The sequence below is a fragment of a genome, unplaced genomic scaffold, assembly GCF_019419815.1.
Source record: "Pyrus x bretschneideri cultivar Hongxiangsu unplaced genomic scaffold, Pyrus_bretschneideri_v1 Contig64, whole genome shotgun sequence".
Classification (NCBI taxonomy): Eukaryota; Viridiplantae; Streptophyta; class Magnoliopsida; order Rosales; family Rosaceae; genus Pyrus; species Pyrus x bretschneideri.
Window position 1 is genome coordinate 479,364 of NW_025999803.1, and position 20,221 is coordinate 499,584.

The 20,221-nt window shown below is 39.7% G+C and overlaps 1 protein-coding gene and 1 pseudogene across 1 annotated transcript; one reads left to right on the top strand and one right to left on the bottom strand.

Annotated features, from left to right (window-relative positions):
• Window positions 1-13,541: 13,541 nt before the first annotated feature.
• LOC125472112 lies at window positions 13,542-16,841 on the top strand (annotated as a pseudogene).
• Window positions 16,842-18,911: 2,070 nt separating this feature from the next.
• On the bottom strand, window positions 18,912-19,664 carry LOC125472097 (cytochrome b6-f complex subunit 7, chloroplastic-like). The gene is made up of 2 exons (XM_048573160.1): window positions 19,504-19,664; window positions 18,912-19,425 (listed from the first exon to the last, which is right to left on the bottom strand). The coding sequence occupies exons 1-2, from the start codon at window positions 19,579-19,581 to the stop codon at window positions 19,024-19,026; spliced, it is 480 nt and encodes a 159-aa protein (XP_048429117.1). The 5' UTR covers window positions 19,582-19,664; the 3' UTR covers window positions 18,912-19,023.
• Window positions 19,665-20,221: the final 557 nt, after the last annotated feature.

Sequence of the window (20,221 nt, forward strand, 5' to 3'; positions counted from 1 at the left end):
TGAAAAAGGAGGCCAAGCCTAGACTAATTCGATGGATGTTGCTTCAACAAGAGTTTGACATTGAGATTCAGGATAAGAAGGGTGTGGAGAATGTGGTGGCTGACCACCTAAGTTGAATGGTGCATGAGGAAGCATCGCCAATTTCTGAAACCTTCACCGATGAGCAATTAATGTCTATCCAGGTAAGTGAGCCTTGGTATGCAGATTTGGTGAACTTTTTGGTGTCTAAACATACCCCTAGCACACTTAATAGGAATCAACATGATAAGCTTAAAAAGGATGCTAGGTTTTATGTTTGGGATGACCCATACCTTTGGAAATTTTGTCCCGATCAGATTGTAAGACGTTGTGTGAATGAATCTGAGTTTCAATCTATTTTAACATTCTGTCATTCATATGCATGTGGGGAACATTTTGGCACCCAACGCACTGCCCTTAAAGTCTTAGAATGTGGGTTTTCTTGGCCAACCATTTTTAGGGATGCTAGGACATTTTGCCTTACACGTGATCATTGTCAACGAATGGGTAATATAAGTGTTAAGGATCAAATGCCACAAAACCCTATACTTTCTGTTGAAATATTTGATGTGTGGGGAATTGATTTTATGGGTCCTTTTCCTTCCTCACATGGTTTTCTCTATATCTTGTTGGCGGTGGATTATGTTTCCAAATGGGTGGAAGCAAAAGCCACCCGTACTAACGGTTCCAAAGTGGTTACAGATTTTGTTAAGTCTAACATTTTTGCTAGGTTTGGAATACCTCGAGTCCTTATAAGTGATGGAGGTTCACATTTTTGTAATTGCACAATCGAGGCACTGCTCAAGAAGTACAACGTTACACATAGGGTTTCGACACCCTATCATCCTCAAACAAGCGGACAAGCCGAGGTGTCGAATCGGGAGATAAAACAGATTCTTGAGAAGACAGTTGGGCCAACAAGAAAAGATTGGAGCTTGAGGTTAGAGGATGCATTGTGGGCTTATAGGACCGCCTACAAAACACCTATAGGAATGTCCCCCTTTCGACTTGTGTATGGCAAACCATGTCACTTACCTGTGGAGTTGGAGCACAAGGCTCATTGGGCCGTGAGGAAGTTCAACATGGATGTAGATGAGGCAGGAATTCATCGTAAGCTTCAATTGAATGAACTTGAGGAAATACGAAATGAAGCTTACGAGAATGCTCGACTTTACAAGGAAAAGACAAAGGCCTTTCATGACAAGATGATTCGCACCAAGTCCTTCTCTGTTGGACAAAAAGTGTTGTTGTTTAATTCTTGTCTTCGTCTATTTCCGGGTAAGTTACGTTCACGTTGCATTGGATCCTTTGTTATTACTAATGTTTTTCCTCATGGTGCAGTCCAAGTTTGTAGTTTCAAAACAGGTCAAGAGTTCAAGGTGAATGGGCATCGCTTGAAGCCTTACTACGAGAGCTTTGTAGAACATGATGTGGAGGAGACAACCCACTATGCCATGGGTTCCCATGAAGGTTGATCAATGTGGCATCATCCGGCTGCAAGATGTAAAAGAAAGCGGTACTTGGGAGGCAACCCATGAAATCAACAAAGGAAGAACTTAGGAATCGCTCCAAACTCAGATTTGCGTTCCTAAACCTTTTCCTTTGTTGCTTACTTTATGTTATGTGTGATGTGTTTATTTATGTGTTCCTTTGCTGTTAGTTTAGTCTAAAACATTGAGGACAATGTTTAGTTTATGTGTGGGGGGTAACATTCTGTTGTGAGCTATTTTTGCATGAAATTCGTAGAGTATTACCACCTAACATGTCTAAACTTGTTTCCCACTGTTTTTAAGTGTTTTTAACATGTTTTGAAGTCTTTTTATGTGTTCCTTTGAAAAAATCCGAATAACAGTTTGAAACAACTAAAAAGAGTCAGTTTTGTGTTTGTTTTTGTGTGTTTGTGTCTTAGGATACCTTCCAACACAATGATGCTTATGATTTCCAAAGAACGTAATGATTCTAACTTGTGACTTTATCATGCTATTCATATAGAGAATTTGTTAGAAATAATTTGTTTGCGATGCATATTCATCCAATTCAGTGATTCTAGGGAAATCTGAAGGTTAATTTAAGCGGACCTAATTAATTTGGAGTGTCGAGGTTCATAACTTAATGAATTGATAACTGGAAATTGATTTACGTTGCATATATTTCATGTGTGGAGAAGAACCCCTTAGCTATTCCCTCATCCATTGATTCATCACAAATTTGTCTTACAATCTGTTTTCTTTACAATCTGCCCATTAAGTTTAATTTCGTCCAAACACAATCCCCCAATATTTTGTTGAGTCTTAATCATTCAAATCTGTCTTATTTTGTGTTTTTAAGTATTTGGAGTCACAAACACTTCCAAATTCGTCCAATTCAAGTTTTAGTTTCTGTTTGAGTCGATTTGATTGTTTTAGGCAGTTTTGAGTGTTTCAAATATGTTTTGAGTCATAGTAGCCTTGTTAGAGTCTTTAAGTTTAGTTTTTGTGTTTTTAAGTCAATTTATATTAGATTAGCACCCCTAGTTAATCCCCGGTTAGAACGATCCCTACTTACAACATTACTACAATTGTCACAAATAGGGTTTAATTTGTGTGTCAACATAATTTTCACATCACTGATGAAGCCAATGTCTCAAATTAAACTTGACTGCCACATGGAAAAGATAGGTATTAGATACATGGGAAGGTGGCTTTGAGTGCAAGTGGGAGATTATTGGAAGTATGCCCACAAAGCCACTCATTTGATGTAATAGCTTTTGGAATACTAATTGTGTTAAACTATTATATGTATAATGAAGGGAAAACCTTATTATGAATCATTATTTATTGTATTATGCCTTTAAGAATTAAGGGAATCCAAGGAATGTATTTAATCTAAGAGAGAAGTGATCTGAATAAGTTAGATTAACGAGACCTTTCTCTTATGTTCACTCCTAAAACGTTCCTAGCCATAGGATTGCCAATTGGGCATTGACAATCCGCTAAGGTTAGTATGTGTTATATTAAATCAAGCGTGAGTATGACTTGCCTTAAGTCATTTAGTGTTCGACACTAAGATAAATACATAGGTGCTCGAAATGGTAATCGAGTACACTGAACAACGATTAAAAGAGAGTTCGAACATACATGTCATGTAAGAACTCATAAGTTGCAATATGCAAAGTAGTCATTTGACCTGAGGCATCATAGATGTCTAATGGTTAGGTCCTTGATCTTTGATCATGTCAAAGGCATTCCATCGAGAATGTCCACGACATTGTTGGAGTCAAGCTATCTAGTCAAGTAGGCATATGAATGCACAACAAGGGATCTCTAACCTTCCGTGGTGGAGAGAAAATACTCTGAGATATGATTCGGGAGTCTTTGGCCAAAGCATACGAATATGACTTAGGAAGTTTGTTCCAAATCATATTCAATTGAATCATATAGAGAAGTATCACATTGGATAGTAGACGTGAAACAAACTATCACTCAAACAATGTGATTAAGAGTATTGTATTAGAGAATGACTGTATTGCATTGTAATTGTAACTGGATAGGTTCTCCAACCACTTCTACTTAGCTTGGGTAGCCATGACATACTGCTAGGTGTCACTCATGGTTTGTGGAAGCCCTGAGGATTAGCAAACACTAATCTTCATCCAAGGGAGAATTGAAATGTAGTTTCAATTCACAATCGATCATTAAGAGTAACAATCGCCCACTGCCTTGCTAATTGGAACCAAGTGGATCATACACCGAGTAAGGATGAAAGTGAAGAAATATAAATGAGATGGAAAAGCAATTATATAGTTTAATTAAGAATGGGGTCAAGATTAATTAATTAGTTAATTAATCTTATGAAAGGTCCGTATTGGGCTTTTAAGTTGGTTTTGGGTTTCAAGGCCCAAAAGGGTTTTTGGTCCACAAGGCCTATTGAGTGGTAGCAAACTTGGGTTAATTGCAAGTTTTCCACTCACATGTGAGCTGCTATAAAGGCAACTTTATAGCTATTCTCTCACTAGGGGTTTTCTTGAGGCAAAGAAGAGAAACCTTTTCTCTCTTTTTCTTTATAGAGGCCGGCCACTTAGGGAGTATTTTACTAGCATCAAAATCTCTCTGAGTCATCCATCTTCTCTTTAGACTACATCTTTGGTGTGGAGACTTAGATGTACCAAACCTTTGGTACCTTTGGAGTTTTTTTTCCTCACATCCTTAAGGAGCAAAGGAGATTCAAAAGGAAGAAAAATCACAAGGAAGATTCAAGGAGCTAGGAGGTGACTTGAAGGCCCTCCACTTGGGTGAATCCCTTGTGTAAACAAGGATGAGCTTCAAGGGTAATGAATCTCAAAATCCTTTCTTTTCTTTAATGTTGTTAAAGAGTCTTGTGTTTCACCATTCACTAGGCTTTAAAAGTCATGGGTTTTAGAATTGTTTTTGAATGCATGCCTACTTTAAAGTGTTATTAGTTTGCTTATCTGTTCAAATGTTCTCACATGTTTTTAGCTAGGACAAAACTTTTCCTTTAGTCTTTCCAAGAATTGCTTTGCTCCGTGAGATGTGCCCCCGCTTAATGTACTTCGAATGCGGTCTATGTGATGGTGGGATTCCACAATCTTAACGAATTCTTTGACTTAGATTTAACCGTCAACGAATTTTGGTACTTTTTTTACATAGGCCACGTCGAGGGAGTTGGGCAGCTGCAATCTCACCATAAACGTTTTGATAATTCGTGCAAAAAAGATCATGACTGGGCCAAAGAGACTTTGGAGATAAGTGGACAATGGGAGTCTGGTCCTTCGTCCAAGATGTGTGTTCCAACGGTCTTTATATCCAGTTAGTAAGCTACTTAATCTCTCGGCTACTTTGTATTTATGCTAAGTTGCTCTTTAATTTTCTGACTATCTCGTACTGCTTTTGCATATTTGGAATTTGGCTCAACTCCTAAGACTTCTCCGGACATGAAGAAAGGGCATCTCCTAGTCCTCTTTGTAGGGAAAAAGGTGGCCTACCCTCGATAGAGGAGATAAAACAAATCAAGGCTGGGGCGTTACCTCATCCTATCACTGTGGTGAAACCTGCTACAAATGAAGGTGGGAAAAAGAGGCATTCTCCACCTGTTTAGGAGATGTCTACTAAAAAGAAACCGAAGACTTCTTCCGTTGCTCATGGGGTTCGCCGACTGTTCAAGAAATGCCTGCTGAGAAGAAGTCGAAGACTTCTTCCGCTACTCACGAGGATTCATTGGCTGCTCCTAAGCTTATGATTGACTTGACTTCTTCACATAGTACGAAAGAAGAGGCTGCTAGATCTATGCTGGTGGTGTCTACCGTTCCAAAGGCTACTAGTTCGATTGCTGATAGGATTGCTCAGTATAGAAGTTCCTCTATGCCTCCAATGCCGAAGTTTATGCCAAAACGTCCGTCTAGGGCTAAGTTTGGTTCACCTTTAGAGAGGCTTGCTACTATGAAGAGTGATAGGAGCATATTCATGCGACTTAAATGGCTTGTTCTCGTACATTTACGTTATGTTTCTTTAGTTATTTTAGTCCTTTATGCTTCTTTTGTGTGTTTTCAGGTTCTAAGGGCAAAGTATGCAAAAGGGTGCATTTTGGTGCATTTTGGAGTAGTTTGGGACGTTAAATGGATTGCATATACTTGAAGCCAAGTAGATGGACGAAATTGAAGACCAAAGGAGGCCCTTTGTACTAGAAATTCACACCAACACATCCCATTTCAGATTGCATTCCAATCATTCCAGCCAAGCCACATGCACTCCCTTTAATTTATTCAACCTAGCTGTCAAAGCACATGCACATTCACCCTAATCATTCACATGCACAATCTGCCATCATTCACACATTCATTCCACATGCATTCCCTTCATATAAATCAGCCACATGCACCCATAATCATTCAACCAACTTTGCACATGCATTCATCATCATAACCTAGATGTCATTCCACTTTAAGCCACATGCATTCCCTTCACAAATCAGCCACATGCATCTCCCATCACCATTCCAGATTTCCACCAAGTTCCTAGCTGTCATATTCCCTCCTTTTCACCTATAAATAAGCATCCATTGCAGCCACAATGGATTGATTCCCATTCATACACAATTCATTCACCATTCACGCCAGAAATTCATCCCCTCTCTATAACACATCCATACTTCACCATTCTTCATATTTTCTGCCCAAAAAGAAGCCTTGAGGTCCCCTACATCCATCCCTATCCTAAACACATCATTCTACACCATCCATAACTCCCCATCCCTCCAAACCTATCCTTAGACCTTGTGCTACAACGAAGAGGAGGAGAAGAGTGCCTAAACGTTCATACAATTCAAGTTTGAGTTGTTGGAATGTTTAGGTGTTTCTTTTCCTCGATTCCAATGTTTAATTTCAATTCTCTTTGTTTTGTACGTATGAGGAACTAAACCCCCCCTTGGCTAGGGGGGGATTCGAAATATATGTTTATGCTTGCATTTTGATTTGATTACTTCTAATTGCGTTTCATAAGTTGTGGATTCAATTTGTTTAACTATTTGATTGATAACTTATTTATGTATGTTTATTGAGAGTACACGCTTAATTTTCATGCATGAATATGACGCTAGAATATAAGTAAGTTTCACCTAATAGTTACGAACTTATATCCACAAGTAGTGGAGGTTGCTTATAAACAATCGCGTTAACCGAATTCTTGGCATAAGTTTCATGCAATCATAGTAACGAATGCCTCGTCAACACTTATAATTTTCATAGAGCGTAATGATTCTTGCTTGTATCTCTATTATGCAATCATGTAGGGGACTTGTGGGGAATGTTTTGGGTTGTCGTATGCAATCATCCAATTCAATAACGTTAGGAAGATTTGAAGGTTAATTAGTGCATCACGGTTAACTTGGGGTGTTGAGAATTCATGGTTTATTGAAATGCAATTGGAAATCTTTTTATTATGCAAGTGTAACATGTGTGGAGATGAACCCCTTAGCTAGCAATCCATCACATTCATACTTACAATCTGTTTTAATTAGAATCTGTGCAATTAGTTTAATTTCGTCCAAAACTCAATCCCCCCTTACTTTAATGTCCAAATTAGTTAGAAAGTGTTTTAGTTTGTGTTTATAAGTGTTTTGATTCAATTTGTTATACAAATTCGTCCAAATTCACCAAAGTGCTCAAAACTGCCCAGAAAGTGTTTTTAAGGCAGTTTTGAGTGTTTTGGGTGATGTTTGAGTCTTTTGGTTTGTTTTAGTGTTTTAAGTGTTTAGGTTTGCATTCTTTGAGTCTAGTTTAGTGTTAAAGTGTCTTAGTTTGTGTTTCTAAGTGTTTTGATTCAAGTTATTACCCAAATTCGTCCAAAGTACTCAAAGTGCTCAAAATTGCCCAGAAAGTGTTTTTAAGGCAGTTTTGAGTGTTTTGGTGCTGTTTTGAGTCTTTTGGTTTGTTTTGGTGTTTTAAAGTTTAGTTTTGCATTCTTTGAGTCTAGTATAGTGTTTTATATTGTGTTTTTACGTTTTTGAGTCAAATCCAAGTGATTAACAATCCCTCCTAATCCCCGGTCCTGAACGATCCCTACTTACATATCTATACTACAATTGTCAAAAAGAGGGTTTAATTTGTGTGCGTATAATTCACGCATCAAAGAGTAACAAGGTGCCCTTGCCTGCTAAAGTGGCACCAAAATTCGTTCCTACTGCTATCGAGACCAACTTGTCTGCTGAGAAGAAGGAGATTGCTTGTGCAGCTAGTCACCAAGTCTGTTTCTGGGGAAGTTGCTAAGATTTGTACGCTTTTGAAACCAAATATGCGTGAGGACATGGATGTATATGCCAAGTTTGTTAATGACGTCAAAGGGGTTATTGGCCCAAGTTCCTTTGTGAAGCATACGACTGGGTATAGGAGGACTGCTCTGCTGGCCATGATGCAGAAAACGGTGATTTTGATAGCCGAGTCTATGCTTCTTGATCAAGAGGATACTAAGGCTGTCAAGGAAGTGGTAAGAACTGTAGCAGCTGAAACTTACTCCTTATCCCAGAAAGTCAAGAAATTGGAATCTGAGTTTGCGGCTTTAAAGGGGTCTAACAGCTCTGCCCCCACTTCTCTGCAACTTGAGATCGCTCGTCAAGAGATCATGGATTTGAAGACTAGGCTTAACGCGATCTAAGTAAAGTATGAAAGTGCAGAGAAGGAGATTGAGTGTTATATACCTTAGATTCAAGATCTTGACTGTACCATCTCTGAATTTTGCTTCGCTGCTTATGCAAAGGATGAAGAACTAATCGGTGCATACAACCAAGTGATCCACTTCAAGAAAGTTATTGATAAACTTGAGCCTCAAGTGTTGGAACTCTAAGGTGCCTTGAAGATCAATGACAATCTGAAGAAAGAAATGGATGAGCTGCAGTGGGTTCGTGCTTGTATGCTCGAGGAGAATGAGTAGTTGAAGGGTTCGAGGCTGGGTTCGAGGCTTCGCTTACTCAGAATTAATGTGACAACCCGTTCCAAATTTTACATTTTTAATTTATTTTAAAAGCGTGAGTTTACGAAATTGCCCTAGAGTCAAGGACTTTGACTTCTGTTGACCATTGACTTGTGAGATGTGGGACTTATTCTTTTAGCATATCCTCGTAGTACTCATTGGTACGAACGTATAGGCGAAAACCGTTTGCGAGTCCGAATTATAACGGTATACTTATGGACGTTTGAAATTGGTTATTTAAATATTTGAATTCCCACCTTGTGGGATTAGTGGACCAATTAAATTAAAGGGACAAGGAATCAATTAGAACATTTAAAGTGAAGCTTGCAGCCAATCAGAAAGGAAGAAGAAAAGAAAAAAAAAAAAAAAAAAAAAAAAAAGGGAAAAAGGCTTCCCGTGCACCTATACCCGCACCACCGCGAGGCCATCTTCCAAGGCCGATTCCGGCCAACTCCGGTGGACTTTTTCGATGCCACCACCACCATTTTGAAGCTCTCATTCCCCTCTACAAAACCCACCCAAGAACCACCTTGATTAACCATGATATGAGGCGGTTTGAGGCCACGAAAGTTGACGAAAATCAATGGTGCTCCGGCCACCCTTTTCGATTTTCCGGCAAATCGGCAAAGCAATGGCCGATGCCACCACTTGGGCTTTGTAGCCCATCATCCCAGGAGCAAAACCCAACCAACCTTGACCCCGTTGGACCACCGTGGACGACGAATCGACGTCGGGAAGTTTTAGGCACCCGCCGGCTTCGTGGGCAAAATTGACCATCTTCCGTCCATTTTTGGACTTCGTGGCAGGTATGAAAGTTGCTCCACTCACTGAGATCTTCATTTCTGTGAAGTTTGAGAATTTTTGGAAATAGTTGGATTTTCCGGCGAGTCGGGGCGGCCGACCGCCACCCTCGGCGGCGCGTGGCCAGTGGGCCGCCAATGTTATTTTTAGGCTATGTCAAATGTTTTGAATTCAGTTTTGTCATTTGAATGACGTAGGTTGATAGTTGGAACATAAATTCGTTACGATACGTTACTTGATAAAAATGTGAATTGATGATCCGACCGTTGGATCGTCACCAAACTTGGATACATTATAATACGTAATATTTAAAGATCATAGGAATTTACGGATCGGGAATCCGACTTACGGATCTTCCTGAATTGGATTTGTAAGTTAGTAAAATAAATGTTCACGGCCACTTGTTTTAGGCAATTGGCGGAGATCTGACCGTTGGATCGTAATGAAATTTTAATATGTTATTCTAGAAATATATTGTGGATCGTTGGGAGTTACGGATTGGAAATCTGATATGCGGATCTTCCGGGTCAAGTTATACAGGGTTGTAAACCCTACCGTCGATCTTTGATCGACGGTTGACTTGTGATCAATGGGTCTCAAACTATTTTAGAATGTCGTTGAAGTTGTGTTTTATGTGAATTACATATTCTACGGATAAGAGTTCTGAGATGTGATTTGATAATTGGTCACAGGGACCAATCATTCAGGACGTCTCGATACGTGCGCTAGAGAATCATAGCGTGGACTCCAGGTGAGTGCATCTTTTCCTTTTTTAATCGTACATATTATTGAGAGTTCTATCGACACCTTTAAATTGATTAGGCATATTACTTTCATATATAATTATTGTGAACTACGAATGGCTTGATCCCTGTTTAGGGTACGTAGGCAGTCTAACGAGACGTTAGATGCAGCCATAAAATATTTGAGACAAAAGCCTTGCTTGGGAAATTGAGTAATGCGAAGGAAATTGGTAAAGACAAGTTTTAGTTTTATGAATTAGTTGGTTAAATTAGTGTTAATTCCTCTGAAAATAAGTAGTTTGGGAGTAGGGCATTACTGATTGTACACTTCACACCATATTGTTTATAATTGAAAATGCTACGACATGGTTCAGTATTAGATTGCATCATGTTATATCAATATGTATATTACTTGCATATAATTATTGAGAATGCTTTCAAGTGCAAGGTGAACGCAGGATTGACGAGATGTGGATAAGTCGTACAGGTCACTATAGGTGACTCCAACTTACATGCTAGCCAGGATTGACGAGAAGTGGATAAGTCGTACAGGTCACTATAGGTGACTCCGACTTACATGCTAGCCAGGATTGACGAGAAGTGGATAAGTCGTACAGGTCACTATAGGTGACTCCGACTTACATGCTAGCCAGGATTGACGAGATATGGATAAGTCGTACAGGTCACTATAGGTGACTCCGACTTATATACTAGCCATGATTGACGAGATATGGTTAAGTTGTACATGTCATTTTAGATGACTCTGACTGATATATCATTTTGTATTGATTTAGTTCATTTGGCCTACTTATTAATGTATGGTGGATTTGATGGCAAACCGTGGTTCTGGTCATTTCCGAGTATGGTTTGGATATATGTATATATGTTATACTGTCTTATGGAAAACGATACGGGTTTTACATTTAGGGGCATTACTTTTAGAGAGGTAGTAACTTTGGGAAGCTTGGTTTTATTGCTTACTCACACCTTCTGTTTGGTGCCCTCCAGGTTTTAGCTGCTGAGTTTGTATCGACAAAAATCTGTGGCGAATCTTAGTATTGATGGATATTTTTGAGGGTATGATTCTTACTCACATTACTGTACCTTACTTATGCTCTGACGTCGCGCGTGAAATGGGTTCGCTCCCACTCGTAGCGCACTCTGGTATTTAGACACTTTTGGAATCGAATTCATTCACTTTATATACACTATCACATTTTATGGCTTCGTCACCTTCCAGGTGTCGGCCAGCACAGCTCGATTCAGGGTCCAAGTGGACTTTCTGGGTCGGGGTGTGTCAATTAAGTCGACTTCTACAAGCTGGGTTTTGTAGATTATCTCTTTAGGCGGCCATCTGACTTTGAGTTTTCTAGTAAAGCCTTCGAAACTTTCTTTATTTCTCTGGAAGACCTTCTCGCCTTTACTTTTGAGTCTTCCATTGGCAAAGTAGTCGGAGAGGTTGGTGCCCACGCTGGGGCAGCTGGGGACGAAGCATCGGATGGGTCGCTGTTGATGGCGTCACAGTTGCTGAAGGTGTGGCGACCGAGTATTCGTGGGATGTCCAAGCTGCTGAAGAGTAGTGTTCTAAGCAGCCTTTAGGATTTTCTTTGTTTTCCTTGTTACTTTTGTTTTGCTGAAACTCCTTCGGTCTTTGCTAGTTGTTTATCAATTTTGCTGGAAAATTTAATAAACTTGTTTTCTTCGCTTTTCTCCATCTTCGCTTCTTTTGTTCATGCCCTAACCTTTAGACTTTATAGACTAGTGGCAGGTGTGCTGCTTTTCTATTAGCAAACAGGCCTACGTAGAATACATAACTGTAAGAGTTGATGTAGAACTTTTGCAAAGTTGCTAGCCATAGGGTTGGCAGCCATATGCCTTACTTACAGAAACAGAGAAGTCCACGTAACCATTAGGCTGTTAACATTGGCTTTCTCCACTTCTGTAGGTTGCATAGCAAGTATCACAACACTTTAGGACTTGGTGCAGGTTGTTCCGCGCTCGGCAATGGTGAAGCTTATCGACTACGTAGCATGTCGGCAGTGGATAAGGCTTCATATATACACGCTAGCTTGTTTAACCTTTCACAAGAATATGCAGTTGTATAAGTCTAACGTGGCTTTACTCCTCCAAGGGCAACCCGTAGACCGTCTTCCGAAAACTATAGGCTACCTTAATGCATTCGGTAGCAGCTTTAGGTTTCTGGGGTAGCCATCCATAGAGCGTACTATGTAATGTGCCCCCTCTGTCTCTAGCGCCCGCTTCTCCGCAGGCCAAGAGACCCAAAATCCTTCAGTTAGCTAATCCTTGAAAAAGACCATTGTGGCTACTTCTAGGAATCCCGGCATAAGCCATCGTGCATCTAGTTATACTAGGGCAGCCTAACTCACCTACCTCTGGATATTCAGAGTGTAGAGTTTGTCCTCCCACTTTGGATAATAAACCCATGTGGGTGTCCAGGAATTAGTGTACCCTCTCCCATTGAGAAACAAGAATGATCATTAATAGGATACCTTATAGCTTCAGAAATATTAAAATCAATGACATCTGCATCAAATTCCATTGTTAACGTCCCCTTGAACACATCTATCTTGGTTCGAGCTCTTTTCATGAAAGGTCTTCTAAGTAAGATTGGCAAAGCTGTAGAATGGACCGAATCTTCCATCTCAAGCACATAAAAATCAGTTGGAAATATCAAATGGTCAACCTACACCAAAACATCTTCCAAAACTCCTTTTGGACCTTGTCATGGGTGGCTACCATGGTGACCACCGCGGTGTTTGCCATGGTGGAGCCTTGTGGTGGTGGTGCCACTCCACTTATTTTCATTTGTTGAAGTTTCCAAATTTCTTGTCATTGAACTTTTCTTTTACGTTTTACAATATAATTTTTGCACATAAAAAATTCTAAAAATAAGAACGTACGAAAAATCTACAAATGGACAAGAAAATAGAAAACCTTGGATTGCGAGAGTCTTCTATGAGTGTGGGACTCAACTCTCAATGAAAGCACCAATTTGTGGATGCGAATTTCTTCCTCCTTGATCTTGGACAAAATTGCACCTACAAAACAAATAACACCTTAGATGCCGAAGTTAGAATTTTGAGAGAAAAATGTTTGGAGAATTTAGACAATTTAGAAATAGAATTGGAATTGAGTTTTGAAGAGAATGAGGGTGTTTATATAGGGGTTTGGCCAGCCACCTTGGGAGGAGATGGGCTGGCCACTTGGATGGATTTGTGGGTTAGGTACTTGATTTTATGATTAATTAGCTAATTGATGGGATTATTGTTTGATTAATTGGCTAATTAATATAATAAAAAAGGTAGGATTTTGGGGTTACCTTGTGGAGAAAATATGATGAGGATGGATGATATAAGTTGTAAATAAATACCTATTTGGACACTTTTGACTTGATTGAAGGATGATTGTCCATTGCTCACGCATAGGCGTTCCGGTGTGTCTCGAGGGTTATTTTGTTCTTTTATACCCAAAAATTCACGTGTCGCCTCTTGATTATTTTTGGCTCCACAACACCCTCCTCACCTCCAGCCAGTCTTCTCAGTGGTATTTCATCAAACACATTTCTCCCAACATTCCCCCTTCCCTAATCTCTGACGCCCTCTTCGACCTCCGCAAAAGCCCCGAACTTGTCCTCAAATTCATCTCCCACATCGAGTTCCACCTCCTGGATGTCGACATCCGCTGCCTCGCCATCGCCATTGTCGCCCAACCTTCCCCAAAACGCTCTCTAGATCTTGAAGCAAGTGGTTGGTAGTGGCAGTGCCACTGTTAGAGAGATTTTTTAGGCATTGGCGCTTTCGAGAGAGCGTCTGAGTGAGAAAAGCAGTCTCGGGTTTGATTTGCTGGTGCAGGCTTGCTGTGAAATGAAGAGGGCTGATGAGGCTCTTGAGTGCTTTTACTTGATGAAAGATAAAGGTGTTTTACCTAATAATTTGACGTGCAATGACATGTTGAGTATGTTCTTGAAGATGTATCGCACGGATAGGGCGTGGGTTTTGTATGCCGAGATGTTTAGGTTGAAGATCAAATCAAGTGTTTCTACCCTTAACATAATGATCAATGTGTTGTGTAAAGAAGGGAAGTTGAAGAGGCAACGGAGTTTCTTGGGTTTATGGAGATTTTGGGCATTCAGTCGAATGTTGTCACTTATAATACTATAATTCACGGATATTGTTCGGTTGGGAGAATTGGAAGGGCTCAGATGCTCTTTAGTGCATTGAAAGATAAAGGCGTGGAGCCGGATTCTTACACTTATGGTTTGATTATTAGCAGCATGTGCAAGGAAAGAAAACTTGAGGAAGCATCTGGACTTTTCGATAAAATGCTGGAAATTGGGCTGGTTTCAACTGCTGTGACATTTAACACCTTGATTGATGGTTATTGCAACAAAGGGGATCTGGACAAGGCTTTCGGTTATAGAGACGAGATGGTGAAGAAGGGTGTACTGCCAACTGTGTCAACTTACAATTTGTTGATTCATGCATTGTTAATGGAAGGAAAAATGGTCGAAGTTGATGATATGGTCAAAGAAATCAAAGATAAGGGCATGGATCCTGATGCAATTACTTATAATATCCTTATTAATGGCTATTGCAGAAGTGGGATTGCAAAGAAAGCCTTTAGTCTCCGTGACGAAATGTTGAGTAATGGATAGAGAGCCTACCAAGGTAACTTATACGTCACTTATTTATGTTTTGAGTAAAAAGGAAAAGAATGCAGGAGGCAGATGACTTGTTTAAGAAATTGCTGCGAAAGGGTTCTGCTGGATCTTGTGATGTTCGCCTTGATTGATGGTCACTGTGCTAATGGTACCATGGAGTGCGCATTTGCACTTTTGGAGACGATTGATAAGATGAAGGTCCATCCAGATGGAGTGACTTACAATACCCTAATGCAAGGGTGTTCCAGGGAGGGGAAAGTTGAGGAAGCCCGTCAACTAATGGAGGAGATGAAGAGAAGAGGAATTAAACCCATTCACATTAGTTTTAATACCCTCATTAGTGGTTACAGTAAAAGAGGTGATTTGAAGGATGCCTTTAAGGTTCACAATGAGATGTTGAGTATAGGTTTCAATCCTAGAGTTCTAACTTACAATGCCCTCATACAAGGAGTACGCAAAAACCAAGAAGGCGATCTTGCAGAAGAGCTCCTGAAAGAAATGGCGAGCAGAGGCATCAGACCTAATGACAACACATATTATTCTCTGATTGAGGGCATTGGGAATGTTGATGAATTTTTGAGGAAGGGCGATTCATGAATTTTCCATCCACGTTCTCTGCTTTCAAGGAGAAACGGGTGGTCTCAAACCAAAATTCTGCCCTTAATCATCTCAGATATCTATATATTTCAATAGTTTTATCGTAGTTGATTCGAAATAACTGAATGGGTTCCCAAAGGACGCACTGCTGTAAGATGATTTAACTTTTCCTTTGTCATTTTTTATTTACTTTTTGGTCATGACTAGTGAGCTATGAGCTATACCATGTGCATACATTAGACTTGAATTTTGTTTAATTGTAAACGGTGTATCATGCATCCCCATAAAGAGGGTATTGTCATCAAGTTAATTTATAGCAGTAAAGTCTGTCATATTTGCTCAATAAATGCGTTTTGGAATTTCATTGTATCTAGATACTCTTTGTTGATGATCTTTATACATATCTGGGAGCAGCCACATCCTTTATTCCTGTTTCCTTTTCAATTCTACCTGGAACAGAAGGTTTAAAACTGCATTAAATTGCAATCACTATGTTAGTTTAGTTAGATTGTGAATTGTTCCTTTTTTTTTTGTTTTCCTGGGATAAATTGAAAACTGAAATGCGAGGTCACTGCTATATTTTAGTCGTAATCGAAGCCAACTTCTTGGTTCTTGCTGGTATTTGCTTAGATTTCACATGAGTAGGTTTGAGGTACTGCTGCTTGATATAGATGTGTTCTATGCCTTAGTTAATCAAATCCAAAAATTTGATCGCTGTGAAATTTAAAACTGTTGTTCTTTTCAAGGTTCCGAGAAGTTCAACAGTTCGCTTGACCAGTTGAACTCAGAAGATGACCATCTTCCACGCACTCGTATAGTGGCAAGGTAATATCCCAGGAATCTTACAACTTTTACCTTCACTTTACAATTCCTTAGTTGCATAAGGACCACAGGAATAAAGATATATTTTTAACTAGTGGGAACATCTTAATTGCCACACACACTATACTGAAAACCACTTCACTCTCCACTACTTGCAAATCGACTAATAAGCATTAACTTAAACTAATCAGCTTGAAATCTCAGTATAATGTAATTTTCGTGAGCTTGAAGTAACACCGTTAATCTTCTCATGGGGTGACACTTCCATGTCAGATACTAATTTTGTTGTCACACTAAGCCAAGTGTCGTTTTGTGAATTATTTTGTTTGTGGAAACACATGCATCATGCACCAAGTGCTTTTAGTGTCCTCTGCCACTGCTTTGGCTTCAAGTATTTAAGGTATGTTTGGAGATTATTGTGAATTAAGCTCTATCTGCTGCAGATCATGCACCGAAAACCCTGATCTGTCAAGGTTAGTTTTCAATGGGGACCTTTGTCTGACACATAGTACCCGGCTTTGCTCTCACCCTCCTTGATTTATGGCACACCGTCAACACTATCAGATCCTATTTTCTCAAAGGCCCTAATAACTTTACGATAAGGTTTTAGTACCCATTCAATTCCCCACTTTCGAAACTCAAACACTTGGAGCTCATTTTTATCTTATCTTTCTCTGTATTGGCAATTCTGATGCAAGTTATAGACTTCCCTTTTCTTCATTTCTCTTTCAAGCTCCATAACTTGGAGCATGCAACCATGTTCCTCCACCTCATCGTATTTGCAGCCTTTATGCTTTGTGCTGAGTTGATTCATTCATTTCACACCCTATCCGCAAGGACGAAGCTAGAAATTTCTTTTAGTAGGGGCATCCTGAAAAATGACTAAGAAGACCTTATTATAGGATGGCTTAATACCCAATATGATAATATGGATGATTTCAAATGATGGTGTATCACAATTCCAATGGTACAAAAATTTTAGTCTAGTAGTGGAAAGTGGCAAAATGATGAGAAAAATATTTCTACATGATAGGCGGGATAAGGTTTTTTGGTTTGAATGTCAGAACAAGAGCACTTTTGCTCATATTATGGAGTGAAGTAGTGTGTAAGTATGTTGAACATTAGATACATATATTTACTACAAAGATAACCCGTGTATATTATATAACTGAAGTCTGCAATTTAACAAACAAATTACTTGAGTGGGAGCATCTGTCCCTAGTGAGCCTTGATTGGCTCCGTCCATGCCTATCCGGGTCGTTGGAATACTAGTAGCCTCTGTTTTTTGCCAAGAGCTTTTCCTACTCCATTTCCACTCAGCGGACCATGTTGGGCTTGAAGGGCATTACCACTGGTTGTTGCAGCTCATTGTGTTTGCTTCCGTCATGGCAGCTGTAGCAGCAACTTGTTTCCGAACCAATCTTCCTGCAGCACTTGTTCTTTCGATTTCAGTTGTTTTTCAGGGTTGCTGGTTTATGAACATGGGATTCATGCTATGGGTTTCTTAGGTTTGTTCCGAAGGGTTGCGTTGTCCATTTTGTTGAGGGTAACGGTGATAGCACGCTTGGAGCGGTAACTTGTGGGACAAGTAAGGCTGATTTTAGGGCACGAGCATTGGCAAACTAGCAATTTAGTTGGATACTTTGTGGAATTTTGATATTCACAGGATGCACATGCCTGAAATTTGCAGGCAAATGCATTCCAAGGGAGCTGTCAATAGAGTATGAGCAACTCCAGAGTAGAGGAGCAGATGTCCCTATAGCCATAAATGATTTCAAGGAAGCACATCCTTAGAAAACTTGGTAGTTATTTGGGGCAAGCCTTCCTTTGGGGAACATGATAAGTCGAGGGTTCGATCCCTTCTGATTTATAGTTATATGATCAATAATTTATTAAAATGGGCTGGATCGAGGAGCGTTTTGATCTTTCTTTTACCATAACAAATGCTTATCTAACATTTTCTCCTTTTAGATTGAACAAATCAAAGTAAAATAAAGGAACAAAAACAAACACAAAAGCTTGCATAATAAAATAATGGTGTGCAGAAATCATTTCCCGTTGCTTATGAAGAAAACTGAAAAGGTGACGATGAACGCTCATGAATCCCGTGTTTGTGCAAGTGTGAAAACTGGAGGGGATGTGAGTGAATGCGCGAATGGTCAACCGACATGCAAAAGCAATAAAGCTTCCAATCTGCGTGTTGTTGTGGCTGGAACTACGTCTGCCTCCCTTACCCAAAAGAATATGACACATGTGCCTTGCTTAATGCTTTATCTTTCTTCTTATTTAAGTAAATTTATTATATATTGTATATATAAGTGCTTATTTTCACTTAATGACATATAAATTATAAAGTAGTAGAACATATTGAAAACATGGGAACAAGCATATAATGAGTGTTCATCCAAGTATTCAACAAGTCTCTTACATTTTATTGAAAAATTAAAATGCAAAACGAAAGTTATCAATTTTCTGTCTAAGTGGGCGGGTTTAGGCTGACTAGGTGAACGCCTAAGCAGGTCTAGGTGCATTTTCTTAATTTTCAAACGCCTAGAGATTAATCAGGACAGTAGCCAACCGCCTAGTGCCTAGGCAAGGTTTAAGCAGCAGTAGGCGGAGATTTTTAGAACAGTGACCAAAACAATAAGCAAAGGGATATGTTATTAACATTCTAACCAAAACTTGGTTCAACCCTAGTTTCTGAAATGGTTTATTAGGCATTGCAATTATGTTTAACAGAGTGGCAGGCACAATTTAGGATGAGATTGTTGAGCATTCAATTCAATGCAATTCAAGAAACTAAAAATATTAATCATTGCTACATAAAATCAAGTATTTTTGAAAGAGAGATGTTACAGTGTTGATATAAGCAAACATAATCAAAGGCATCTGAAAATTCTCCTTACTCAGCCTCAGCCGCCTCCTCAACCGCTGCTTCGATCCGAAGAAGCACGAATCCGACCGCAACTCCGACGAGAGTGAGTCCATTGAGGATGGCAGCAATCTTAAAAATCTCACCAACAGCATTGCAGGTGGAAGACAGTGCACCACCACCGCCGCCGCCATTGCCCCTTGATGGGGCTCTCAATGAGCTCACAACCCTAGCAAAGGACTGCTCAGTGCTCTGTGGAAGGCCAAGGGAGGCCACACTGCTCTGAGCTTTGAGTCCAGAGAAGGCATTGAGTCCTGTTATGTACGTCACATTGTTTGCTGATGAATTCATCCTCCTTGATTTGGCCACTGTGGTGGCAGCAACCATTGCTGGAGAGACAGTGGCTGAGGCTGTTGCCATTGCTATAACTTTCTGAAGAAGAAAAAACACAAATATTTAGACAAAGTTAATTGAAAAATGGATTGTTTTGGTGAGGAAATATGTTGTTACCTTTTTTGTTACGGGGTTTGTGGTTTGTACAAGTAGAGAGATGAAGGGAAACCAAATGGGCTGAGTTTTGTATGGCATGGGATGAGAGATGTTGAATGGATAAGGTGAGAGAGGGATGGTTGGTGGACGAGCAGATTGGATGAGCTTTTGGTTTCTAATGAGAGAGACAGTGCTACTTTAAATGATAACCACGAAAAGATTGACTACGTGTTGTTTAATCAGGTAAATAAATGCATGTGGGAGGGTTTATTGGATTTGGGAATGGAAAATAGTTGGCACATGTGAGTAAAAAGAAGAAGAATGTCCGGAAATTATTTTTTTATATGTGATGAGTCGCTCGGTTAAAATAAAGGTGTTTAAATAAAAAGTGGAGTTCAACATTTAATACATATTTTCAACTCATGTACTACTCATTAGATTTTGAAATGACATTATTTTTAACTGTCCATACATTTTATTTCTTTGAAAATAAAGTGACTGTCACCACCTACCACTACAAACACTAACCTTACACCACCACCACAACCATTGTTGCCGCCGCCGCCGCCGCCATAACCACAACCACAAACGCCACCACCATCGCCTCTACCACCATCCCCACTACTGGCACAACCACTATACCCCACCATTGCCTCTACCACCACCGCTATCATCGCCACCACCCCTACTACCATGTCCATATTTGTTATTATATACAACTATATTCCTTTTACATTAA